The following is a 26,925-nucleotide window of genomic DNA, read 5'->3' on the forward strand; positions in this document are numbered from 1 at the left end:
TTAAGAGCAATGAACTGCAGAGGACCTGGGTTCGATTCCCACCACCCACATGGGAGTTAAGAAGTGTCGGTAACTTTAGTTCTAATCCAGCACCTTCTTCTGACCTCCATGGCATTGCACGACACGGGTGCACTTACATATATGCAGGCAATACACTCCTACACATAAAATAAAAATAATAAATTGTATTTAAAAAAATCTAGCCTAATAAAAGTATTATAAATTATAACCAAGAAATAGTAAAATAATTAGGAAATGGTAAGTTTTGAGTATGATTATCTTTGATTTTGGAATACTTTATTTAAACATATGTAACTCAATTTCGAATATTGGCTGTGTTTAACAATTGGCTTGCAAAATTCCTGAAAATTTAACCATCTGCTGTCAGGAGCTGGGATAAGCTGGCCTGAGAACCACTGCTCAAAGGGTTAATGAATGCAAGTCCCAGGTTTCACACATGGCTGTGATTATTACTGTGATTATAAATTCAAACCAGGGCATCAGGGCAGTGAGCCCAACACCCAGGAACCTGAGAATGACATTTGCTGTAGGTTGGCACCCAACCCGGTGGATGATGCTGGGCTACTCTCCTTTGCGACGTTTTCCTGGCTCACACCTATGATGATTCAAAGTTACAAGCACACACTGACTGTGGATACCCTGCCCCCACCATCGCCATATGACTCATCTGACATCAACTCCAAAAGGTTGGCTTGGATCACCCGGGGAGTGGAACCCACCCTTAGCAAGGGGTCCTGTGAGCCCTTCTGGTGCCTCTGTTTCCCCTGTGATACTTCTGGGGGCTGCTGACCCTTCTCAGTGGCTGCTCACTGAGACTCAGTTGGAATGCCTGTACTTCTTGGTCCAATCTCTGGGAAAGGTAAGGACTGGGTAGAGAGCGTGGAGAGAGGGGTCTGGGGAAGCTATAGTCTGAGGCCGGGGACTGCTCAGCCCATGTGCAGGAGCACATGTGGACAGGAGGCTGGGAATGCACTTGACTCTGCTGGTTGGGTGACACCTGGGATGCTGCATGAGGCCCTTAGGTTTCATTTCCATCTTTACTTTAAAAAGCATCATTGTATTTTGCAAACTGCCTATATTTGCCAATTGTAAAAATGTGTCATTGGTCCCAACTAATTCATGTTAATTGCAGTATAACAGTATCTAAGCAGTGGAAGTAACCTCATCATGCATGTTTCTGTGCCCCTCACCAGAGGCAGGCACCATTAAGCATCCTCAGCTTTACATGCCACAGACCTGCTACACGGCCTTCCTTTCGGATCTTTGAAATGCATAGCCCCCTTTGTTTTCTTGAGACGGGGGTCTTGCTATATTGCCTAGTTTGGCCTAATCTTCCTGCCTCAGCCTTCCAGGAACTGAGATTACAGGAATGGGTCACCATGCCTGGGACTTCTTTGCTCAGAGAAGACTTTCCTCTTGACTTCTCAGTTGCCTCTGTCTTCTTATGATAGTGGATATTACAGCTAGGAGGCAGAGGAAGCAAAGATATGGGGTGTCCCAGTGCAGATATTCAGGACAGCTTTGGTCCAGGCATTGCCTCCTGCCCCTCCGGTGTTCTTCCTGCCCCAAGGAAGAAGAAAGAGAAGGAATGATGCTTGCCCAAATGCACCACTGACTGGAACCTGCACCTTTGCGAGGGTTTGCCCACCAAAGCAGCTCCAGACTGTGGGTGACACGGAACGTCTGCCCCTTCCCCTTCGTTTTCTTTCACTGCAGATTTCAGGTACTTTGGAATGAAGAACTACAAAGGGTAGGGCCTGAGAGGGCATCTCTGGGCCGCGTGGTTTGGAAATTCCAGAGGACTCGTGTTCTGATGGACGTCGTGGCTAACATCCTCTGCGTCGTCATGGCAGCCTTAGGGCCGGTGAGTGGGGCTGGCTCTTTTGCATTGTCACTAAGGTTCCCAGCTGGGCAAAGCATGTCATTAGTCACTTTCTCCACGAGCTGGTGGGTTTAGTACATTGTCTTTGTCTTTGTGTTCCTTGGGGGCAAATTTTTATAAAGCTGATCCTTGTCAAGCACAGCAGCCACCACTGAAATTAAAAAGTTTGCCTCATAAAGTCAGCTTGCTGTTAACTGAAGCCTCCTGTGAGAACCTCTACTCCAGTGGCCTTCCCTTCTATTTTACAGACAGTTCTCATTCACCAAATCCTCCAGCACATTACCAGCATCTCCTCTGGACATGTCGGGGTTGGCATCATCCTGTGTGTGGCCCTTTTTTCCACTGAGTTCACCAAAGCCCTCTTTTGGGCCCTTGCCTGGGCCATAAATTACCGCACCGCAATCCGGTTGAAGGTGGCCCTCTCCACACTGGTTTTTGAAAACCTGCTATCCTTCAAGACATTGACTCACATCTCTGCAGGCGAGGTAAGCTGGTCTAGAAGGAGTCTAGGCTTAGAAAATCAATCCCGTTTTTGTGACTGCGTGGGATGTACTTCCTCGATGGCGTGCCTGCCTCCCTTTAGCTTGTTTTTTTTTCTGCGGGTTGCTTTGCTTCTCCATGCTAGGTGAGGTGAGGACACAGGAGGTCAAAATGTGGGAAGGATTCAGAGAGAGGAGGGCTCCCATCTGAGCTGCAGAATCTGAAAAGTTGGTACAGGATTGGGAGCGATATCCAACCCCTTTGATTACCAAGGAGGACACTGAGATGGTGCAGAGCATACTATAGATATTTAACAAAACCGATGGACAAGCCGGGTGTAGTACATACCTGTAATCCTACTATGCAGGAGATGGAGGCAGGTGAACCAGGAAGTTAGACCAGCCTGGACTACATAGTGAGACTGTGTTCCCCTTACTCTCACCAAAGTTGTATAGGATTTGGTATTCCAAAACTATGGTAAAAACCATGCCCACTATACCTCAGAGTTGACATTTTCTTAAGCCCCTTAGTCTTTAGTGATAAAACCTTTGCCGTTTGTTCAAGAAAAATTCCCCAGTCAAGGGAACCCTACATGGTATGACATAAAAGGACTTACCTCTCTTTTACAGTTGCTCTTTCAGTATATTCAAAACACCTTACATCAACTACAAGCAGATTCTGCAGGTGACAAAACAAGGACTGGCGCTTAGTTGGTAGAGTGCTTGCCTAGGATGCACAGAGGCCTTGGATTCTATCCCAGTACCACATAAACCAGGGGCAGTGGAGGCAGAAGGTTCAGAAGTTCAAGGTCATCCTTAGCTACATAGAGGATCTGAGGCTATCCTGGGATACACAAGATCTTGTGTTTTAAAAAAAAAGATGACTGGATTGAACAAAGTGAATTTATTTCACTCTATTTAAAGAATTTGGAAGAGGGTAATCCAGGACTTGGGGTGTGCGGCTTTGAGAGCCTCCTTTTCCTTCTTGGGGTGTGCGGCTTTGAGAGCCTTTTCTTTCTTCATCGTTGTTCTAGTACATGTCTCTCCTAGTGACTCAGGACAGAGAGTAGAGGTCTAGCCACATCAACCCAGGTTCAGGTGGTCATTAGGAGAAAGGAGAGAAAAACAATGTGCCTTCCAAGGGTAGAGCTAGCTCTCTTTAGGAATTCTTCCCCATGTCCCATTCTGCACTTAGGCTCATGATCCATCACAGTCACATGGGCACAGCCTTTCCACAAAAGAGGCCTAGAGATCCCTCCACCTCCTCCCCTCTCCCTCATTTCTCTCTCCTTTTCCTTCTTGGATGATTGGAGACAGGGTCTCACTGTGGAGCCCAGGCTGGCCTGGAACTCAAGATCCTCTTGCTGTAGCCTCCCAGGTGCTGGGATTATAGGCATGTATCATCATGTCCAGTAGATAAATAACCTCTTAGTTGGGCATGCTGCTGTCTTAATAAAACAGAGCTGTGTTAATAAAGGACAGGATAGACACAGGGCCCCCAGCTAGTACTGCCTCTTTTGGGGACTTTTCTTCTTTGGGATTCTTAGTTCCAAGAAACTGGTCCTCCAAAGTTATGCCAGTATGAGACCACACAACTCGTATTGTCCCCAAGGTGCCCTATCCCCTACCCTCCCATCTCCTCACCCCCTGTCCCCACAACTCCTCACTCCTGGCCAATTGGAAAGCTTTTGAAAGAGTCCTAAGCTTGAATCCATGTGCTTTTTTCTAGGTGCTCAATATACTATCAAGTGATAGCTATTCCCTCTTTGAAGCTGCCTTGTTTTGTCCCTTGCCAGCCACTGTCCCCATCCTAATGGTCGTTTGTGCAGTGTACGCCTTTTTCATTCTGGGGTCCACAGCTCTTGTTGGGATATCTGTGTATATCGTGTTCATTCCAATCCAGGTAATGCAGGGATGTGTGATTGGAGCTGCTTGACATTTGCATTTGGCACACACATTTTCCTCAGGTTCAGCAGAGGCCTTTGTTTCTGGGACATGCACCCCAAACCTGTACCTGTCTATGCTCACAGGTGTGCTGCCTTCTGCTGGCCCAGTGCCGTTTCCTAAGAACTTGAATTTGAGTGCCTTCAGGGAGGGGGGGATTCTTGCACAGTTTGTCAAAGCCCCCATGCCGACCTTGCATCCTGGCACTTTATATATTACTGCTAGATCCCTAGTGGCTTCCCCAGGCCAGGTAAGCTGGCACAACTCAAAGGAAGGACTGGACTGAGGATCTCAGCCAAGTCCCCTTAGAACTTTGTCTGGTACTTATGTTCTGATCCCTGAATTTTTAGGCCAACTGCAACTCAGCAGTTCTCCCTGAACACAGTGCTTGTGCCTCGATTTCAGATGTTTATGGCCAAACTCAATTCAGCTTTCCGAAGATCAGCAATTTCAGTAACAGACAAGCGAGTTCAGACAATGAATGAGTTTCTGACCTGCATCAAGCTGATTAAAATGTACGCCTGGGAGAAAACTTTTACAAACACCATTCACGGTAGGATGAACAGCTTCGAAAACCCCTTACAAGGGCAGAATGTATCCTTCTAGGGGTCCTGAAGGGTGCAGGGCCAGGTAGTACAGAAGGGAGCTGAGGGTTCCAAAACCCCTAAGGTACTCTAAAGGTCAAAGGATTTTTCCAAGGACCGTAGTGATTTTGTAACAAACCTAGGCATCTGTTCCGATGAACCCAAGGGTGAGTGACATATGGTTTGGTCTTCGTTAGGGCACAGGGAGTCTGGTGCTGGCCAGTTACCCTTTACAAAAATAATCCACAAACATATTGGCGCAGTAGAGGAGCTGTCTCAGACTATCTCATTGTCTTAGGAAAATGTTTACAGCCTGCACCCCCGACCCCGATGCACTGCAGATATATCCTCCTTGCCTGGTGCATTGATTCAGCATCACTCCTTGAGTAGATATGAGGATGGATTTGCAGTTTTTAAAAGATGATATTAAAACTATTTCAATAAATCTAAATGCAAATCTTAATTTTAGGGATAGTTACATAATTGTTGACATGGCTGCAGGTGGCCAGCCAATCAGTGACCTGAGTCACTGTTAAAGTCAGCTCTCAGGGGGCTGGAGAGATGGCTCAGTGATTAAGAGCACTGGCTGTTCTTGCAGAGGACCCGGGTTCAGTTCCCTAGTACGCACATGGTGACCAACAACCATCTGTAATTCCAGTTCCAAGGGAACCTGACACCCTCTTCTGACCTCCACAGGTATTACATGACACGGGTGCACTTACACACATGCTGGCAGTACACTCATACACATAAAAAAAAAAAAATCAGCTCTCACTATCTGTCATCGTACCTTTGCATAGGCATGCAATTGCACTGAAGTTTTGTGTCTGGAACTGGCTCTACAGAGCCCACTTCTACCAGTGTGGTGGTGCAGGTCTGTAATTTCAGTTCTCAGGAGACTGAGGCAGGATGATTGCACCTTCTCTGGAGGCTTGGGCTACACAGTAAGACCCTGTGTTCAAAAAAAAAAAAAAAAAAATCAAAGCAAAGCACAAACAAAGAAAAAGAGGACAAAACCTGCTCCTCCATTAACTGAAGGAAATGCCCTACCTGGGACATCTGCAGCCCAGGACTTCACTGAGCACTCAGAAACATGCCTTACAGCCTGAACTCACTTCAATATGATTGAATTGAACTGAATTCTAATTCCATTTGACTTAATTCAACTTAACCCAACTCAATGTAACTCAAGTAAGTTGAATGCAGTGACTACATATCAAACTCCTACTAACTGTAGACCGTGGGAGCTACCCAAGTGGCTATGAAAAGGGTTTCTACTTCTAAGGTTAAGGGAGGACTCTGGAGCTAAGCTCAAAAACAGCCCTGTTTGTTGGCCCCAGAAATACTGGGAACCCATCTGCTGCTCCCCAGTACAAGCCAGTCTCCTCTGCAAGACTACATAGATCAAAAAGCAACCCTGCTTTCCCCTCCCAGCTGCCACTCAATGGTGCCCCTGAGTGACCTTTTAAAAGTATTGGTTGGATGCTGCTTCTTCCCTGTGTTTTGAATGAAATTCAGACTCCTCCATCTGGCTCATTAGGTACATGGTGTGACCTCTGTGACCTCATCACATTGTACTACAACCTTTTGCTGACTCTGCTGTAGCTATGAGAACCTTCTGTTTATTTCTACAGCAACATCCCCAAGCTCCTTCATGCTGCAGGATCCTTGCACTTGCTAAATGATCATGGCCTTGACCTAGGGTCTCTTCCCAGAGGCCACCCAGACCCATGTTCCAAACATGTCCATGCCCTACCAGTGTGCTTATCACTGTGCTCTGGCCATTTCTTTTTGATCACCTCACAAAGTTCACAATTACCTTATTGAATTGTTATTATTCTTTATCTCTTTGGCAACAGTGCCTTGTATATTATATAGGCTAGGTAGCCTGGGACCAGCCATGAAACCCAGGTGGCAGCCAAGTAAAAATTCTTTTGTCTCAGTCTCCCAGAAGGCATTCATTTGTGTTTTTCTTTATTACCTGTCTTCCCCACTGGAAGAGAGCTGAGGCCCTGTTTACTCTGTGTTTCCCAGCATCACACACGGAACTTGTCACATAGCAGACATCAGCTTAAACTCCTGGATGAGTGAATACACATTCTGTAAAGTAAAATAGGGAGAGTGCCACAAAAGAGCTGAGAGAAGCTAAGGAGTGGGGGCTGATGGGGAAACACCCCTGATAGGAGCAAAGGTATAGAGATAGAGAATTGGGGTGTACTGTGGATTCTTGAGCCAAAGGGCACATGGATGGTAGAGCTGAGAATCTGGCATGGTCCCTTAAAAGAAAATGGCTCACCCTGTTGAGAGTGTCCTGTTCTGTCCAGAGGACACCATTCTGGCCTCTGTTATAGTGCTAAGAAGGACCTAGTGAGGCAGTGTGGGACATGTCTGCAGAGCACCTGGCACATAAGTGCTTAGTAAGAACAGCTGTACTGCCTTGGTGGCCTGAATTTCATTTGTGGGCAGTGCAGAGTCCTGGGCACTCAACACATAGGGTAGCAGGACTTGAAAGTGGCCAATCTGTGGCAGTGCTGCTGAGCACCTAATGCCGCTAAGATGTGCCCCAGGGTTTTGATACTTTCCATTTCAGCCTCATTTGGAGGAGGGTCAGGTAGGGGTAATACATGTCTTTTGTTTTTTTGCTTGCTTGCTTGCTTGCTTGCATGTGTGTGTGTGTGTGTGTGTGTGTGTGTGTTGTGTGAGTGCTTCCTTGCACATGTGTGAGTGCATGTATGTGTGTATGTGCATGCATGTGGAGACCTGATTTTGACATCCAGTGTCTTCCTTGATCACTCTCCACTTAATTCACTGAGGCAGGGTCTCTCATTGAACCTGCAGCCCACAGATTCCACCTATTCTCATTAGCCAGTTTGGCCTGGAGATTCCTTGGCTCTGCATCCTGAATTCTGATATTACAGGCAGTGGTTGACACCATCTGCCTAGCTTTTATCTGGGTCCTGGGGATCTGAACTCTAGTCCTCATGCTTGTATGCAAGTACTTTACCTGGCGAGCCATCTCCTCAGCCCAGGAGTAACACATTTCTTTTTTTCCTCCCTTTACACAATTCAAAAAAAATTTAAAATTGAATTTTTATGTATTTCATACAGAAAATCATCTTTGTGACCCTTCCTCTTTGGCCCCCTCCTCCCACTGGAGCTCATACATTCTGTCATTTGTGTTAAGCCCTATCATGTAAAGTTAGTATCCCCAGATGTCCCTCAGTGCAAGTTCATCCACTGGGATTTAGTCAGCCTGTCTAGGGTCCCTCCCTTTAACATCAGCTCTTTCTCACCCAGCAGTAATCGGCTGCCAATAATTCTTTGACTAAGATTGGGACATGCTCTTCATTTCCACAGTTCTGTGCTGGGTTTGTCTGCTTGAGTTTCCATGGGTCTCATGCATGCTGACACCATTGCTGTGGGTTCATATGAGAAGGGTTCCAGGTGCCTGTAGGACTATTTCCATATGATCATGCACCTCCTCCTTTGGCTCTTAAAATCTTTTTACCCCCTCTTCTGAGTCCTGGGTGGGTGGATTTTAATATAGGGGTCCTGTCCAAGGACCCACACTCTGCAGACTCTGTGTTTTGGCATTCCTGGCCCTCTGTTAGTAGTGCATTCCCTAATGTTAGTGTCTGACATGCAAAATAAGACCACCTCCAACTCTTTTCTGTTTCAAAGATATAAGAAAGAGGGAAAGAAAATTACTGGAAAAAGCTGGATATGTCCAAAGTGGAAACTCAGCCCTGGCTCCCATTGTGTCCACTATAGCTATCGTGTCAACGTTTACCTGCCATATCGTCCTGAAACGCAAACTCACTGCCCCTGTGGTAAGAGCTGTCTCTAGACCAGTCTACTTTTGCACCCTACCCTTGGCAAGGCCCAGGTGAGAAACCCTTTTCACCTTTGTTGAGCCTGGCATAAGAACTCCAAGTTACAATATGCCAAATGTTGCCAGGATATGACCTCAATTTTTATTTAATTCATTAATTAAACTTATCTTGCCATGCTGGGGTTTGAGCTTAGGGTTTTTCACATGCTAGGCAAGCACTGTACCCGAGTTACACCTGAGTGCAGGAGAAACCTGCTCACTATTCTTACCCTGTGTGTGCAGGGGTGGGGTAGCTGCTAACACTGAAGCACAATTTTGGGGAGAGCAATGAAACTCAGAGCACTTGGCTGTTTTTCTTCTTATGGTGTATGCTACAATTTGGAAAGTTTGAGACTGCAGGAGAAATGAAAGGGATCAGAACTAGGGCTGGGGCCAGGCTTCCCCCTAGCTTGGGAGCCAATTCTGCCTCTCCTACTTCCTACCTCTGATTTGTGACAAATCATTGCATTCTGGGCCTTGGTTTTATTACCAGGAAACAGCCTGGTAATAGTTCCTGTCAGTGTAGTTGGGAGGAAGGGATGAGTTATTTTGCATAAAGCCGGTGGAATCATCCCTGGCCTTCACATGCTTGTGTTGCCTGCTTCCCACCCAGGCCAGGCAGGTGTCGGCTCAAGCCTCTGAGGGGGTATTGGGATGAATGTAAGATATATATATTTAAACAAGGGATCTGAGTATTCAAAGGTAAAGAAACGCTGAGCTAGAGGGAAAATGGCTGGTGGCTTAAATGAAGAAAAAAATCCAGCTAAGATATTAAACCAAGTGCCTGAAGGACAAGTAGTTGGAGGAAAGTCAGCAAAAGCAAGGGAGGAAAGGTGGGGGGCGAGAACGGAGAGGGGAGAAGCAGTGTAGTGCAGTGTAGTGAAGCTCACAGAGGAAGCATCGCACCCCACATTAGGGGTCTCGGAGGGAGAGGGCAGTACTGCTGAGAAACAGAATGCTCCTTCTGGGTCATCTTCTGTTAATCCCATTAACATCTGCATTATTTTTGGGTGTGGGGGGAGCTTTCCTTTCTTAGGATCTCCAACAGTGCCCACTTGCACTCACTGTAAGGTTTAAAACCCAGTCATGAACCCAAAATCAGAATGAATGTCAATATCTTTTTTTTTTGGTCTTTTTGAAGCAGGGTCTCCCTGTGGCCCCAGATGTATTGGAACTCACAATGTAGACCAGGCTGGTCTTGAACTCACAGAGATCCTCCTGCCTCTGGCTCCCAAGTGCTTGGACTACAGGTGTGTGCCATCATGCCTGGTGAATGTCAATATCTTGCCTAGGCAGAACACTGACAGTTATTGTGACTGATTTTGATGGTCACAAACAATTTTTTTTTTCTCCAGCACTAGCTTACCAAACCAATCGAGTTGAAACCAAATGAGGTCATATTTTCTGATACGGTAGTTTAGAAGAAAGCTAGACTGAAACCAAGTCCCCTGAAAACAGCATTCTTCTGTCTCCAGGGTCAGAATCCCTTGGTACCTTCTTCTGTGAAGGCATTGGCAGCCAAGGTTGGCCCCCAGGAGCTTGGTACCTTTAGGTGGCCTGAATGCTTTGCCAATCATGACCTATGTTTCTTGAGCCAAGATAGTACTTTTGGTCCTGAGAGAGTCAAGTTCTCTTTAGGGGTGTATTTAGGAACATCTTTCATTATCTTATTAACAAAATAATCAAAATTAGTTGAAGCTTGAGACCTGTCCATGGTCCTGGTCAGCAGCAAGCAGCGTCACTCAGGATTTGCTGGAGGAAGTTGTGTTTTAACTGCCCACTGGTTAGAACTCAGTGAGAAATCCCCTAAAGTGAGTGACTTTGGGACTGTGTGTTTGCAAGATGGAAGCTGCAGCTCCACAGGGTCAGATGCCGTTGACAGACCCAGAGTAGAAGGTGAGCTAGCCAAATATGCAAAGGGCTTTGAATGAGCAGTCTAGGCTTGAATGAGGACATGCTATGGATGATGGTCGCAGTTGTTCAGATGGGGGTTTCTCTTGGATAGACTCCCTTCTGGATCAACAGATAAGGGGATACATTTCCTACCATTTTGGTGAAAATCTGCAAAGGAAAATAGATTATGATGCCACTGTCCCTAATTTGCCACCCCATGGTTTCTGAACCATGAAATGAAAAAGTGTTCCTCTGAGAATCCCAACTGTGCTGCTGTTTCTTGTGTCAGGGAGTTTAACCACCCATGGATAGAATGGCTTAGAGCCAAGGCAACTTGCAGTCCTAAACCCTCACTTCTCTTTTCTGTTCTTCAGGCATTTAGTGTGATTGCCATGTTTAATGTAATGAAGTTTTCAATTGCTATCTTGCCTTTCTCGGTCAAAGCAGCGGCTGAAGCCAGCATCTCTCTAAGGCGAATGAAGGTATAACTAACACTGGGTGAGTAGGGAAGAGATCTCATTTCTGGGTGGGAAAATACTTGGAATGGGGATGCTGTATGACTCTACTTGAGGGCGGGTCAGGTCAGCTGTTGAGTGGACACTGAGAGTTGGAGCAGTCAGAGTGAGTGGAGGAGGTGACAGTCAAGGTCTTACAGGAGGACTGGCTTGGTAGGAAACAAGATGGTCTCTATTCAGTCTCTACTGGGCCACAGCATGATTCTGAATTTGCTTCAGCAGTGGGACTGCTTGGTTTGTATTGAATGAGCCCCCTTTAATTAGTTTGTCCTGTTGAGTAATTTATATTTGCCATAAAAAATATAGGTGACATGCAAAAGAGCATTTAAGATGGTTTTGAGGTAAGACAGGAGAAGCAGAAGGGCACCAGGTGTTTCAGGTCTCCATGAAGTGCAGAGTCATCTCCAGCATCCTTGGTTCCTGCACCCATTTTCTTACTTCCAAGCAATCCAAGCCCCGTTGAGGCTCCCACCACAGTGTTCTTTCAATTTTAGGAGGCACTATTGTAAGATTGGACTGGAAGGCATACAGTTACTACTTTTAAACACAAAACCCAGTGATGTCACATTCACTTTATATATTGTGATATCAGAAAACAAGTAAAGGTACTTCTTAGACTAGAGGAGAGGTATTATTTCTTCTTTCTTTTTTATTTTTGTCTTCTTTTTGGAGATAAGGTCTCACTATGTAGCTCTAGGTGACCTGGAACTCACTATGCAGATGAGGCTGGCCTCCATCTCACAGAGATCTGCCTGCTTCTGCCTCCTGAGTGCTGGGATTAAAGGCGTGTGCTACCATGCCTGGCTTGGTTGGTTATTTTGTGACTAACCAACCTCTGTAATGTCCCTGTGACCGTCCCCTTCATCAAGGCCTCCATCATTTTGCATCTGAACTGTCACAGTGATTTTTAGGCAGTCTTCCTTCACCAATATTGTTCTCCACACATCTGTATTACAGTCAGTTCCCAAACAGCTGTTAAGTTATCGGTATGCCCACCGAAAATCACCTGCACAGAATCCATGAACCCATGTCCCTTCTAGGACTCTCCTTGAGCCCTCATCACTGGTCCCTCAGTTTCTTCATCTTTGTCTCTCACGCTGTTTCTACCTTGAGCTCTATGACCCAGCAATCCTGAATGACTTGTTTCATGCCACACTCACCAACCAGATCACACTTTGTGTGCTTCTTGGCTTCCGTGCTATGGCTTCTACTCACCCACTCACACTCTTCTCCCTGTTCTTTGCCTGTACAGCACCTGTACAGACTCAGCTCAACACTAACCACATGGACTTCCAGGTAGGAGAGTCAGGTGTCCCGTCTATGGTGATTACAGTGTCTTGTCCTTGCTACACTTCACTACACTGAGCTGTGCATGCCCCCATCTCCTCATAGACAATCTCTTAGACTGATGTATACCAGGTACTTCTAAACGTTTTTTTTTTTTGTTGTTGTTGTTTGTTTTTTTAACTGAGGGAGAGGACATAGCAGAAGCTGAGCGTCAGGCCCTTAGTTTCATATGTGTCAGTGTCATACAGTGTAGCCCATCCCCCACTGTCAGAGGCTGACAGTCTTGGAGATGAAGGTAAAATATAGTTGGATCAGCATTCTTCAATGTGGGTGACCCACATAGGCACCCATTCCAGAGAGTCTGCAGCAGTGGACTATCTCAGCTGTACCATCTCCTGGTAGAATAGCTGGTCAGTTCTGGATATCCTAGGTTGAAATGTCAAGACTGAAATGTTGGGTCATTAGAAAATAGATTGGGAAGATTCTTACAAATGGATGACATCTTCCCATTTAATGTTGTCTCTTTAATCTTAGAAAATTCTCATAGCTAAAAGCCCCCCATCTTACATCACCCAACCAGAAGACCCAGACACTGTCTTGCTTTTAGCAAATGCCACCCTGACATGGGAGCAAGAAGTCGGCAGGAAAAGTAACTCATGGAAAGTACAAGACGAGAAAAGATACTTTTTCAAGAAACAGAGGCCAGAAGTATACAGTGAGCAAAACCCGTCAGCCCACGGAATTGCTAGCCCAGAGTGGCAAAGTGGAAGCCCCAAGTCTGTTCTGCACAACATCAGCTTTGTGGTGAGAAAGGTGGGTGTGTCAGTGAACTTTGTATTGCTGTAATAAGGACCTGGGGAGATGACTCAGTCAGTACAATGCTTGCTGCACAAACATGAGGACCTGAGAGTTTGAATCCCTAGCACCTACATAAAAAACTGGGCACATTGGGGCTTCCTGTAATCCAGTACTCCCTCCCCAGTACTCTTAACCACCATGAAATACCACTGTTGTAAAAAACACAATTCAGTGTCCAACCAACCCAGCAAATGGAGGCCAGAGCCACTGAACCAGCCAGACACTATGGTCCTCCCTTCCCTCGAGTGAGGATAGAGCCTTCAGACAAGGCTAGGAATCTAAGGACTACTTGACTTCCTCTTGCTCCTCCTGCCTTATTGTATTGTGCTGGGATACCTGCAGGGGCACTCTGAGGGTGGTGGTGTTGATTTTGCTCCCTAGGGCTTGGCGTTATTCTTGTGCCTAGTAATTTGGTGTCTCATTTTGTTGACCACATTTCCCCTATGGAAACATTACAGAAGGAGAGGCCCTACAGCTAAAGTGGAGACTGTTCTCTCTTGCAGCTAACAAGGTCATCTGCCTCATAGCCGCTGGAAATGGTATTTGATGTTTGGTGGGCTGAAAACCATGGTGCTTGGATTGCAGATGCATCCTGCCGAATGCAGTCATTGTTTTCTTCCTGTCCCTCTCCCCTGCCTCTGAGGAGCGGCACCTGACTGCTCCCTAGTTGCTTCAGACAGGCTCAGGAAACTGATGTAATCCAAAGAAACTGCTTTTTAGCCCTTCATTGCTTTGCTCCATACTCTTTTTGGTGCATTGGTAACATCCAGGTTTGTACATCAAAAGCATGGCGAGCATTTTGTGAAGTAAGGAGAAAATATTGCTGGGACATTGGAGTTATGTGGACTAAGGTCCTGCCTCTGGAGCCTGGCAGACCTCAGGTCCAGGTCCAGCCACTGACCAACTATTTTACCTTAGGTACATTGCCTAAGTTCCTAAAGTTCCTGTCTCTTTACGTGTGCTGCATGGATTTCTATAAAAGTACCCAGTTCACAAGGTGATTGTGAGAATAGAGAGGCTATATAAAAAAGTGCTAAGCCCATGGTAAGTTTCAACTGCTGTGATCAAGTGATGTTCTCTTTCCTTTAACAATCATGTCCAGTTTAAGTGCTGCCCTTAAATGTTCTAAATTCAGGCCATTTAGCTCTACAATTCCATTAAGCTCTGCCCTCTGGGATGAGATCAGGGTCATTCACAGTTATGCCCTTAACCCCAAGTCAGTGCTGGTACAGATGCAGCCATAGGATGCAGACCTCCTGATTTTTCTGCTGAAAACAGGATGAGTCTAGAAGGCCCCAAGAAATGGCCAGGACTCAAGGAGGTTCACACAGAGGACCTGTGAAACTGGTCCATATCTATAGCGTCTTCGTCGCTGAGCCTCCGTAAAGCCTCATCTCCTTGAAGTTCTTCTGCAATGGAAAGTGTCAGTTTCATAAACCTGCAGTTGCAATGACACTGTGAGTGCTGTAGGACAGAGACTGCGTCCGTCCTGATTGCTGCTTATCCTCCACGTCTATGTTTATCTCCTTGCCTGATATTTGGCATTCAATAAAGATGTATGAAAGAAGTAACTGATGGCAGACAGTAACCCTTCATGTGCTTGATGTGGCTGGGAGGTAATTGAGCGTGTTCAATCTAGCTTGGGGTGGGAAAGGAGCCATGTTTGGCCTCATGTTGAGAACATCTTTTCTCTAAGGGGTTAAAGCACCCCTACTTGTGAATGTCCTAGAATGCTCCACATGTAGCCTCTGTTCAAACACAGTAGCAGTCAGGCAATCAGTTGACCCTCTCCCTCTGGGATTATCCCAGAGGTCTATGTGGCCCCTGCCTTCCGCTTTCAGATCTTATTCAATGTCACCCATCCTGTCACATGTACCCGAGACCTTTAGGTGTACTCTGGCCACCTTGTAATGGCTGTGCTGGATAGCTTTAGTGTCAACTTGACACACCTGGGTTGAGGGAGCCTCCATTGGGGAACTTCCTCCATTGGACTGGCCTGTGGCCATGTCTGAGGGGCATCTTCTTGATGAGTGATGTGGGAGGGCCCAGCCCACTATGGGTGGTGCCACCCCTGGGCAGGTGGGCCTGTGTTGCATAAGAAAGCAGGCTGAGCAGGGGCCAGGGAAGCAAGCCAGTAAGCAGCATTCCTTCATGGCCTGTGCTCCAGCTCCTGCTTCCAGGTTCCTGTCCCGAGTTCCTACCTTGGGCTCCCTGATGAACTGTGACCAGGGCGATGTAAGATAAATAAACCCTCTCCTCCCCAAGTTGGTAGTGGTCAGAGTGTTTTGTCATAGCAATGAAGAACAAACTAGAACAATGGCCAAGTCTACATCAGAGCCTGAGGGCTCTACATCTTACCCACAGTCCTCAGGCAATGAAGGAGTGTTGGGGCATCATACAAAACTATGCTCACTTTCCCAGAGATTCTTCAAACTTCTGTGCAGCACAGGACTTGACCTGCCTGTTGTGTGGGCTGACTTAGCAGAACATGTTTTACTGGTGCCATTCTCTTCCCAGATCACCGTCTTCCTTCCAGATGCTATCTGAACCTCTCAAACAAGCTTCCTTGGCTCAAATTCTGACTCAGCATGTGTTTCTGGGAGAGCACAAGCTAATGCATCTCCGTCCCAGTGAGCCTTCCTTGTCCCCCATCCCTACCACCCCTCTTCCTACAGCTCCATAGTGCACTTTTGATGAAGTCTGTATTTCAGTTGCTTTTCTGTCCATTTCCCCTGACTGAAACATAAGCTGTATGGGGGCTCACATAAGGTTCACCTGTTGTGTTCATATCCTGGGCAGGTAGGATTGCACTGGGATCCAGGGTGTGCCTCTGTGGTGACCCTGGAGTCAGGGTTGCTGCTGGTACTTGTAGCAATGCCGGGTATATCGTAGATGCTCAGGGATGGTTGATGGTTGAATTGACACATCTACAGCTATAAAGTCATCCACGAGCCCAACCTGTAGAAATGGTGGAATGACTTTATTTAAATCAAGTTGTTATGATGGAGGATTTCACAAAAATTGACTTCTGAAATCATTCAACTCTCCACACTTCAAAGATTTCCCTCGTTCTCCTGGGCCACGTCCCCTTTATCCCATTCGACCTGCCTTCCTGGACTCCAGGCACAGGACAATGCTCATTTCCAGAGCCCATATGCCCCAGATTGGCACAAGGCTGTTTTCCATTACTGTGTGAACAGGATTTCCAGATTTCTAAAAGTCCTCTGGGCACTCTGCTAGTTTCACAAGGGAGGGCATTTAATTAAAACTCACATCTCTGCATCCTACCAAGCTGTGCATACTGGGCTTGGGGGTGAGGCTGCAGCTGCTACCTTGCAGAGCTGGCAGTAGCCTCTTGGCTGGCTTGGCCTGGCCTGGTCAACATAGTGATACCTTTGGCTCACAACCCTCTGACAATTAAGGGAGTGACTGTATTATCTCTACTTCTTTGACAGGGGAAAGTCTTGGGAATATGTGGGAATGTTGGAAGTGGGAAGAGCTCCCTCATTTCAGCTCTCCTAGGACAGGTAAGTGTATAGTGAGAGCCGGGAAGACTTTGCATTAATAGGACAGCGAAAGGATTTCCTTCCTGTAGACTTTAGGGACTTAAGGAGCCTATAGAAGAGTGGCCAGGTTTGGCTGCACGTGGTCCCTGTGAGCATGGCAGATTCCCTTGGGTTAGTGCACTTTGTAGCTCCATGCCCCTTGGCTAGATAAGGGTCAAATTTTTCACGATCTTTGGGTTTGTCTCCCAAGGATAGGTGCTAAAGGGTGATTGCATCCTTGCCTGCTCCATATTAGTCCAAAAAACTGATGGGACATTAAATCCATGGTTTCCCCCCATGACTTGGGCTGCCCTGATTTATAAAAGCCAGTAAGGCAGCTTGGTGGAGAATGTAGGCGCCTGGGACTTAGGGTGATTTTTGATGTATTTTTCTTTCTGTTTGTTTCCCAAACAAACCCCAATACTTGCCTGAGAGCCTTGAGGCATGGAGGCAGCAATGTGACCCTAGCTCTTCTGCAAAGCTTGTATAGGAAAAGGGAGGTTCCTGGCTCTTGTCCCTTCTCTGCTACCTCTAGCTCTGGGACCCCAAGGAAGTGGTGAGATGATTTACTATATTCATAGGTGACCTTCATAATGTCATGGTTATTAAATTTTACCCTAAATGAAGGAGAAATTTTTTGAGGTGGGTACTCCTTGTCCTCCATACTTGTTTCTGAAGAGAAGGTTGAATGAGTTGGGATTGCCTATAGTTGAATGAATTTGGGAAACCTCTGAAGAAATGGCAACATGAGGCTCCCAGGACCCACCGGAATGGAAGCATCATTCCAAGCTCCAATGTGATTGGCTTCTTTGGCCTCTTGTGACTCTCTGCAGGGAGAGTGACTGCTACTGCCCTGCCTGGAGGTGAAGTGGGGCCTGGGTTTGGTAGGCTTTTGAGGTACCATGCTCTGAGACTCAGCACGTGTGCTTCTGTGAGAACCCTAGAGTCAGTGGGCATGCTGAAAATGACCAACCCCACTGCCCACCTAACAGCATAGGCCCTCAACAACGTGAGAGATAATGCAGCCTCTGCTCAGACTTCCCCCGCATTGGGAAGCACATTTGTTCACAGCCAGTTCCCTTTTTGCAGTGTTTTGAGTCCATTGGAATGAAACTTGCTCCCTTTTAAATTCTACCCCCTGATCTACTCCTCTGGAGCTTCTCCAGAGGAGAAAAAAGAATCCATCTTCATAAACAGGCATGGGATCACTCCCCTTACCATGGACAGGGGAGGCAGAGTAGCATGGAGGTTAAGCCAATAGGCTCCTTCTTTCCTTGGACAAAGAAAGTGACCATTCTGACCCTTGTCAGAGAGGCTAGGAAAGCTGTGGTAAGGGATAAATAAGCCAATGTACATATTAGTTAGTTATAGGTTAACTCCCCAATGATAAGCATGCTAACTATATTTAGCAGTCCCTGGAAGGTACCTACTGCTTCTAGAGCTGTTATTATTAATATCATTGTCTCTTCTCCAAGTCTAATTCAGTGCCCCTTGAACCATTCCTAAGGTGAAACCACAAGGCATCCTTTGACATCTTACCAGCTCAGCCAATCTGCCATCATCTCATGGTCGTCATCCTGAGTGTTGTGGCCTTCCCTGCAAATCCTCTCTTTCATTAGCTTTAGATGGTTATTACCAGTAGTGTTTGCCATTATCTGTCAGAAGCCAGCACACTTTGTAGGGTTAGTTTAACTGATTCTACATACTCAGTGTCACAAACTGGGCTTCACACACGTTTTCTAATTAGACTGCCCAATATTTTCAAAGTCCTAAATTTCTTTCTTTTTTAAAAAAATATTTGTATTTTTGTTTTATGTGAATGTGTGTATTGCCTACATGTTGGTAAGTGCACCCATGTTGTGCAATGCCCACGGAAGACAGAAGAGGCTGTAGGATCCCCTGGAACTGGAGTTATGGACAGTTGTTAGCTGCTATGTGGGTGCTGGGATTCAAACCTGGGTCTTCTGCAAGAACAACCAGTGTTTTTAACTGCTGAGCCATCTCTCCAGCCCCTCAAAGTCCTAAATTTCTACATGAACCTAGATTTCCCACTCTTCTTGAAAAAAAAAAAACCCAACAATTCTGGCCACATTAAACCTGCATTCTTGCATGGTGCCAACTGTATAGCGGAATCAAGGCTGCTTCTTTAAGGTGGGGCATCCCAGGGCCACTACCCCAGTGGTGTAAGTTGTACTCTATTCTCAAGGACCTGGCTAAGAAGAGTTGGATACAGCCAGTGCACCTGGTGGAAGTGGGCCTCTTGTTATTTGTCAATCCCAGGCCGAATCTTGCTACTTACTGTAGTTAGCCTAGACCCATACCCTCCTTTTGGCCAAAAGACTCATGGCTACCTGTTCCCTATCTTTTCTGCCTGGCCCTTACAGGTGTCTCACCTTGAGACTCTTGATTGCACAGTTGGGTTTACAGCCAGACCCCCTTGTATCCTCCTAACCAATGTCTACCTTCTAAGGGTTCTCTGGTGTTGTTGCTCTAGATGCAGTTACAGAAAGGGGTTGTGGCTGTCAATGGACCTTTGGCTTATGTATCTCAGCAAGCATGGATCTTTCATGGAAACGTGAGAGAGAACATATTATTTGGAGAGAAGTACAATCACCAAAGGTATTATTAACTTGTAAAGTGTAAGGCACTGTTGCAGTTGGTCCATGCTGCTGCATATGTGGGTGCCATTGGTAATGATTACCAAGTGGATTTCTTTAATGAGTTCTAATGAAACATTCACGAGATCTGTACAGGTGCTGAATTTTCTTTTTCTGACCCAGGAGTTCAGGAAAGGCACAGCATGCAGACCTGTGACCACATGGCATGCTGCAAAGAGGATGCGGTTGACACTTCATTCCCAGGGCAGAGTACCATATGTTCTGAGGTTCTCTGTAACAGGGCATATGTTGTCTGACTAGAGAAAAATGAATCTTGCAATTTTTATTTAGGCTAAGTAACCAAAACTTTGCTTGAAATCATGAGAAGAAAGCACATAATTAATCAGTTTTGACACTATTAATTCACACGGGCACTATCTGGATATATTGTTGGTAGTGTCCTCAAAATGGTCTAATGAAAATAAAATCAAAGTTCCAGTTATAATTATTTGATACATGTTGGGTCATCATCTTCGAGCTCTGGAAAGTAATGACGTCTCACAGCTGCCTGTGTTGTCTGAGTCCCTTCAGCACTCCTTTCCGGGAGATCCAGGCATCACATCCCCATTTCACCGACGGGGAAGCTGAAGCCCAGAGAGCTGACTGGTTCAAGGTCCAGGCTATTAAACGTGGACTTGAGTCTTGAACTTATGTCTTGAGCTCTTGCATCGTTTGTTCCTTTTAGGGCTGCAGTGTGGAAGAAAAGTTGATCTTAATCTAGTTACAGTTTGGACTTTCTTATCTGAGCCCACAAACTCTGTACTCCATGGTGGGCACTGGCAGCAAGTGTATTCCCAGCAGGAAGTCTGTTACCTTCCCTCCTTCCCTGGCTGTGATGCCCATCGACTGAAGGCTCAGGTGTCACAGGAAGTTCTGATCAGTGGTGGGAGTCCTTGCCACAAGCCAAACTGCTCTGCCGGGTGCCTCCTGACTGCAGCCGAATTTGCCTATGCCTCCACCATCCCTGCCTGGAATGCCTTCTCTTTCCTCAGAAGCAGGCTGGAAGGAGAGTGACTTAATTTATCAATGAGAAAGTGTAGAGAGCAAATATTATCAAAACCTGCCATGTGCAGGGCACCGTAAGGCACACAGACACCACCCATGAATCTTTGCTCCCACGGTGCTTGTATTCGTTACTTTCACACCACTGTGACAGAATGCCTGACACAAGCAACTTTAGGGAGGGAAGATTTATTTTGGTTCACAGTTTAAGAATGTTTCAGTGCATCATGGGAGGGAAGGCATGAGGGAATAGCTCAGTTCATAGCTAGGGCAGTATATGGCAAAGACTGTTCACATCACAGCAGACCAGGAAGCAGAGAGCGAGGCAGGAACTAGGGGATGGGTAGAAATGTCAAAGGCCTACTCCTAGAGACCTCCTTCTGCCATCCAGTCCCCACACCCTAAAGGTTCCACAGCTTTCTCAAATAGTGCCGTCAGCTGGGGAACAAGTATTTAAAACATGAACCTGTGGAGTACATTCCAGATTTAAACCATAACAGAACTCAAGTCCAGAAAGGGCTGAAAGAGACTCGGAAATGGCAGTGCGTGGAGGCTGAATGCATTGAGTGTTAGGAGACTTGTCTGGAGTGCTCAGGGTCCTGTGAGAGTGGGGGATCAGAAAGAGAGAGGGTGGCATTTGAACTGGAACTAGAAAGGTAAATGGAGTAGTTTCATACGTGGGGCATTGTTAGCAGAGCTTTGGTCCTAGGGTAGAAACTGTGGCTCTCAGGGCTACAGGAATCAGGTGGAGGAGATTTAAGATGGGAGGATGTGATGAGCAATCTCAGTCTCACAGTTGAAGGTCTTGTCAACTCCTTTGATGGGGAATTTGCAGTGTGGCAGACTTTTTTTTTTTTTTTTTTGTATTTTTTGAGACAGGGTCTCCCTGTAGCCCCAGCTGGCCTGGATTCGCTGACTGTGGCAGACATTGTATCGATGGCATTGCTGGTTTCCTCTTCCATTCCCAGACCAATGGGAATGATTAGCTCAGTTTTATTGAGGGAGGTACAGTCACTTATTGAAAGTCGCTCTGCTCAACAAACCCATATTGTTCTGAGTCCAAAACCTCTGTTAATAAATACTGTGTACTCTAGCCCAAATTGGGCTATGGGTCTGATGTGGAGGGCTGCGCCCAGGCTCTGTAATAGAAGCTGCTGAGTGCGGTCAGGGGCTTGTATATCACTCAAAAGGCGGCCGATCATGTTTTATCTGTTTTCTATTGCTGCCGTTTTATTGGGAAGCCGTGTCTTGCAGAGTCTGAGTTGTGAGGCCCACTCTCTGTCATGCCTTAAGGAAAGAGAATCCTGATGGTGATGGTGATGATGAAGGTGGATGGAGATGATTTTCTTACCATAGGGTCTCACATCTCACTAGATGTCATGGTACCAGACTCCCCAAGACGTATGCTTCTCCCTTGGGGCCGAGTTGTGCCTAGTGGGACAAGGTGCTTGCCCTAGAACCTTGGCTGTGCAGGACTAGCTTAGACCTCATAAGTCACATTCCCCAGAGACTAAATTCCCAGGCTTGACAATTGGGTGATTGTCGACTTTGGCAAGTGGTTCCCACTTTTTCCTCTCTCTAGAAGTGGGGTCTTCTGTGCCTATGTCCTGTTCTCTATAACCTGGCAGAAATGATGGGTAGATAGGGTATCTTTTTGGAGCAGAAGGGGTTCAGCAGATGTCAGGGTTGACGTTTGACCTGTGCTGCTCTACCACATACAACTCTCTTCCATTCATGGCCTTGCTGTATCCTCCTGGAAACCATCTTCAACAACTTCAACCCACATGCTTGACTCCCTTCTCTGACTCAGGGAGCAGTGTTAGTCGGCACCCTCAGAATTTGTAGACATTTGTAGAATTTTGGGGTCACCTTCCCTGTAATGGGAGGGGCCAACTCTGAGTTAACTCTGTACCAGGTCAAGGAGAGACCTCAGGAGCGAGGGAGACACTGCCCTTGGGACATCATAGACGAGGCAGCAGGATTGTCACCTTGTCCCAGCAGCACACGTGGTGCCTCCAGGAGCAGCCCAGGCAGCAGGGCTGCACGCTATTCTTACCATTCTAACTTCTGTTCCCACAGGTATCAGCACACAGTTCATGTCTGTGGCCTCCAGAAAGACCTGAGCAGCCTCCCTTATGGAGACCTGACAGAGGTGAGCAGAGCTGGGAATCCTATTTGCCCAGCTGGCCTCTGATTGACATCAACATGTCCCAAAGGTAGAAAGCCCCTAAGAAATGTTGGTAAAGTCCAAATTCTCCTTTGAGATACACACTCAGTGGACAGCTCAACGGGGGTACCACCAAGCCTCCTTGTATTTTGCCTCATCATGGTTGCTCCCAGAGCCCACTTTCAACCTACCTATCATCTCAGGAAAGGATCCCGTGAAAACTTCCCCCTCACCTCAAGGGTCCGCTCTGTAACCTCAAAGCAGGGGTACAGAGCACCCACACAGTCGGAGTCTCAGGGACTCGTCTTGCCTCCATGGCTCCGTACAGCCCAGGAGTGTTGTATCACCTTCAGACCTCGTTCCTGGGCTGCTTGTCCAAAGTGCTGGCTCTGTCCTGGGTTGAGCCTGCTGATTCAGGTGACCCAGAGTCATTGTGCCACCCTCCTCTCTCCTCAGCCCACCGTGTTTGGAGTGGTTAGCCTTCCTGGCTACACATGTGGCTCTGGCCTCCCAAATTGTGCCTCTACCCTTCCCCCTGCCACCCGCCAGTCAAGGTGTCTAGCCACCTCCAAGTCTTTCAGGGTCTGCTTTCAGTTGTTACCCTTAAGAGTTCCAACCCCATGTTCACAGAAGTTTCTGGAGTCCTACAGTTGGGAGCAATTTGCCTCTAAGAGCTATAATTATGCTTCTTGGTTAGCACGTGGTGGGTTGTGTTGGGCACTATTTTTATGTGTGCAACTCCCTGTGCGAAGGTGTGAGTTCCTGATACATACAGCACTTTTCTTGTCCTGTCTTCAGCAGGTGCTCAATAGCTGAGCACCTGAGCATGAGGGGGATCCATCTGGGGATCAGGAGGATGGGATCCCCTGAAGTAAGTAACCAAAGCTTTTCATCCCTTCAGGAAATGTTTACTGAGCATCTAATTCATGTCTCAGATGGTGCTGGACCTTAGGGATAGACAAGTGATCAAGGGAGTACAAGCCTTGTCTTCACAGAGCACACGGTTGCCTAGGAGGAAGCGAGCAGAGAGATCCCTGCTCTCAGGGGCTTCCTCCTCCTTTTCACTAACCGTTTTCTGGTAGAGTTTCTGCCTCAGGAACTCTCCTTTGTATTATCAGTCAAGGTCACCCCTCCCAGTGTGCTGTGAATTGGGACTGGAGTCATGCAGGAGGCACTCCTTACTCAGAGTCAGAAAGAACTGTTCCTCAGTTGGCACTGTCCTCCAGGCTTTCTGGGGAAGTGAGGGAGGTGGGGCTCTTCCCACTCAGCAGTGTGTAGTATGGTGGGCCCAGGAGCTTGTGTGCAGAGATGGTCAGTTCAGGAAACTCCTGGTCTCCAAAAACTGTACAGTGGCAGGTGGGGTCAATGATGGGAAATGCCATTATTCATATCCACAGATCGGGGAGCGGGGCATCAACCTCTCCGGGGGACAGAGGCAGAGGATCAGCCTGGCCCGTGCTGTGTACGCCAACCGTCAGCTCTACCTTCTGGACGATCCACTGTCAGCTGTGGATGCCCATGTGGGGAAACATGTCTTTGAAGAGTGCATTAAGAAGACACTCAAGGGGAAGACCGTTGTCCTGGTGACTCACCAACTACAGGTGACAGGGACATGCAGGAGTCATGAGATCTTGGGATGGGTGCAGCACTTGATGTGTATAGAGACTCCTATTTTGCCTAAACATGCCTTTCCCATCTGCAACTGCCTTACCTGGACAGAGTATGGAGAGGACAGGGGCTGCAGGAAACAGAGACGAGTCCTCTAGGCACCCTAGTTTCCAGGTAGCCCTGCCTGCCCCTCTCTATGCATGAACTACTTTGGCCTCATCTTTGGGATCAGTGGGGACAAGATCTTTCCTGGACTCTGACTCTGGGCCATTGGTGGCAAGGAGGTGGGGAGCCAGGAGGAAACAATTCCTCCAACGGGCCGGACAGGCCTGAGGTCAGGCGCACCTTGGCTAGAGATGATAGTCATGGACTCCTTTGATGAGAGGCCCAGGTACCCGTTTTTACGCCCAGGAAAGGGGCTTAGGGTCAAGGCTGTGATCTCAGGGCAGTTCTGCCTTCTCAGAGCCTGCTCCCCGCTGAGAAGTTGAATTGTCTTCCTTTGGCACAGGAGTATGACTCTTTCTGAAGAAAGTGGCTGGGCTTACACAGAGTGAGCGGGTGGCGATGCTCTTGTTGCATCTGTCCATGTACAGGTCCTGAATGCCCTGATGAGCACCTAGGACCCTTCTCTACCTATGACAAGACAGGGTTCCCTTCTCATGCTTTCTGCCTCTACTTTCCCCATGACAAGTCCCCAGAGATGCTCTCTCATTCTCCCTCTAACTCTCCTGATGAGGAGACATTCCACAGGCATTGAGAGATGACCCATTGGGGAGGGGCACAGAAGCCCAGTCTGCTTATTCAGCAGGCCTGATCTGAGGGCAGGAGGCAGCTCTCATTGCCTTTCAATGAAGGGTCAGTCAAGTTGGTGAGGGTGGGAGGGTTGAAGCAGAAATGAGGTTGCTATGGCTGCGTGTTAGGGTGTTCTGGCTTCAGCCAGGAGGACTACCCTGAGAAGGGAGGAGCTTCTCAAAGACCCAGGAAAGCCAGTTCTCCCTGAACCACTCCAGAATAAGCTCCAGGCATTAAAATTTTGCACATGTGGCTAGTCTGGTTTCTTCTATAGGTGATCTACTATTCCAGGAACACTGAGACAGGCTGGTTGGACAAGAGCTCCTAGGTCCTCTGCAGGCAAAGGGTCAGGGTACAGGAGAAGGCTGGGTTCTCATGTGTTGACAGGAAATGGGCTATGGCTCAGCCAGGGTCCTAAATGTGGTAAGCACAGTCTTGGAAGAGCTGTCTTCCTGAGGAGTTCTGGTCCTGGAGGACAAGGCCTTGGTCCTCCTGACAGGTGTGAGTTGGAGCTGTCCCTCCAGGAGTCCTCATGGAGGGGAAATCACAGCCCCAGTGCTGGTCCTTCTTTAATACTAATAGCCAAGTAGTTGTTTTCACCAGAATCAGTCTCTGGGATTAAACCTTTCTCCAAGGTCATTTTACCTCACTTTTCTTTTAGGAAGATGAAGGAGGTCACCAGGTGGCGCCATAATCTCAATATAATCATCATCCTTTCCTTTGTGGGGGAGGAGAGGACCCAGAACCTCAAACTGCAGCCCTGGGGCTTTTCCAGAACATTTCTCTGCTGCTTTGACCTCAGATGCTTTGAAGTGGTTGGGCAGAGCGATCACTATTCTGTTTACTTGAAGAAACAAATGAAATGAGGCCAGTGGTCAGCTGCTGGTACCTAGCAGGTCTGATTCATAGGCATTTGCAGAACAAGGCTGCTCAAAGTTTCCCAGTGTCACTGGAGTGAATGGGGGCGGGGGTCATTGAAATGAACTGAGGACCCGCTGGTTTGAGCAGCATTTTCTGGGGCCTTCCGAGACTGGGCTGTGGACCTCAACACTGGCAGAAAAGGCTGAGGATTGTAACCAGCTCTCTCTGCTTCCTTTCCTTATCTGGAAAATCAGCTTTCTTGAAATAGGAGTTGCAGGAGGTTGAGAGATAAGATGAGATCAGATTTTGAAACATTAGAGGATGCTATGCAAAAGTAAGAGGTTGTCTACAAGGGAAAGGTCATGTTAGAAAGCGTCTCCACTGGACACTGAATGCCAGGCTGCTCGAGCATGGGCTGCTTGCAGAAGAGGACAAACCATGCACAATTAATTCAGAGGAGACATAGAGGCCAGACCTGTATAAGCTGTCAGAACTAGTCTTGTTGAACCATTTGGGCATGGTGTACCCCACCAGGTGTATAACCATCAAAGGCAGTTCCCCAAATCAGGATTCTAATCAAGAGCAGCCGGATGGGATTTGGCCTTGAGCCAAGCCAAAGGGCAAAGGGAGAACTCCAGCCCTGCTGAAAGGCTTCTTTAGGTGGAACCATTTTCAGTCTCATAGCATCTTGCCTTCCTCTAGGAGAGGCCTTCCTGCCCTTTGATGGGGAGAGCTTTGCCTTATTCCAAAATGAAAGGGGATCTTTTCAGCAGAATTCTTTAATCACGGGGCTGATACAGCAGCGAAAAGCATTGGAATTAGAGAAGCAGAAGCGTTTGGTATAAAATGGTGGGATGCCCGTAATGTTGTAGCCACATATCTGTTCTTACCATTTAAGCTGTAACTCAGAGCAGGGAGTGTGTGCGGTGTCCTGAGCTCAGTGGGGCAGGGCTCAGTGG

At 47.2% G+C, this 26,925-nt stretch overlaps 1 protein-coding gene across 1 annotated transcript in view; it reads left to right on the forward strand.

Annotated features, from left to right (window-relative positions):
- Abcc12 (ATP binding cassette subfamily C member 12) overlaps positions 1-26,925 on the forward strand; it is an 82,955-nt gene that overhangs the window by 10,800 nt on the left and 45,230 nt on the right. The window contains exons 3-14 of the mRNA XM_008822627.3: positions 552-707; positions 1,738-1,885; positions 2,152-2,388; positions 4,112-4,285; positions 4,732-4,879; positions 8,592-8,740; positions 11,049-11,156; positions 13,011-13,289; positions 16,790-16,861; positions 19,374-19,498; positions 22,618-22,690; positions 24,103-24,306. Of these exons, the coding sequence (XP_008820849.1) occupies positions 552-707; positions 1,738-1,885; positions 2,152-2,388; positions 4,112-4,285; positions 4,732-4,879; positions 8,592-8,740; positions 11,049-11,156; positions 13,011-13,289; positions 16,790-16,861; positions 19,374-19,498; positions 22,618-22,690; positions 24,103-24,306 (1,873 nt within the window). The remainder of the gene's footprint in view (positions 1-551; positions 708-1,737; positions 1,886-2,151; positions 2,389-4,111; positions 4,286-4,731; positions 4,880-8,591; positions 8,741-11,048; positions 11,157-13,010; positions 13,290-16,789; positions 16,862-19,373; positions 19,499-22,617; positions 22,691-24,102; positions 24,307-26,925) is intronic.

Source organism: Nannospalax galili, unplaced genomic scaffold, assembly GCF_000622305.1.
Source record: "Nannospalax galili isolate Female #2095 unplaced genomic scaffold, S.galili_v1.0 scaffold108, whole genome shotgun sequence".
In the NCBI taxonomy this organism is placed as follows: domain Eukaryota; kingdom Metazoa; phylum Chordata; class Mammalia; order Rodentia; family Spalacidae; genus Nannospalax; species Nannospalax galili.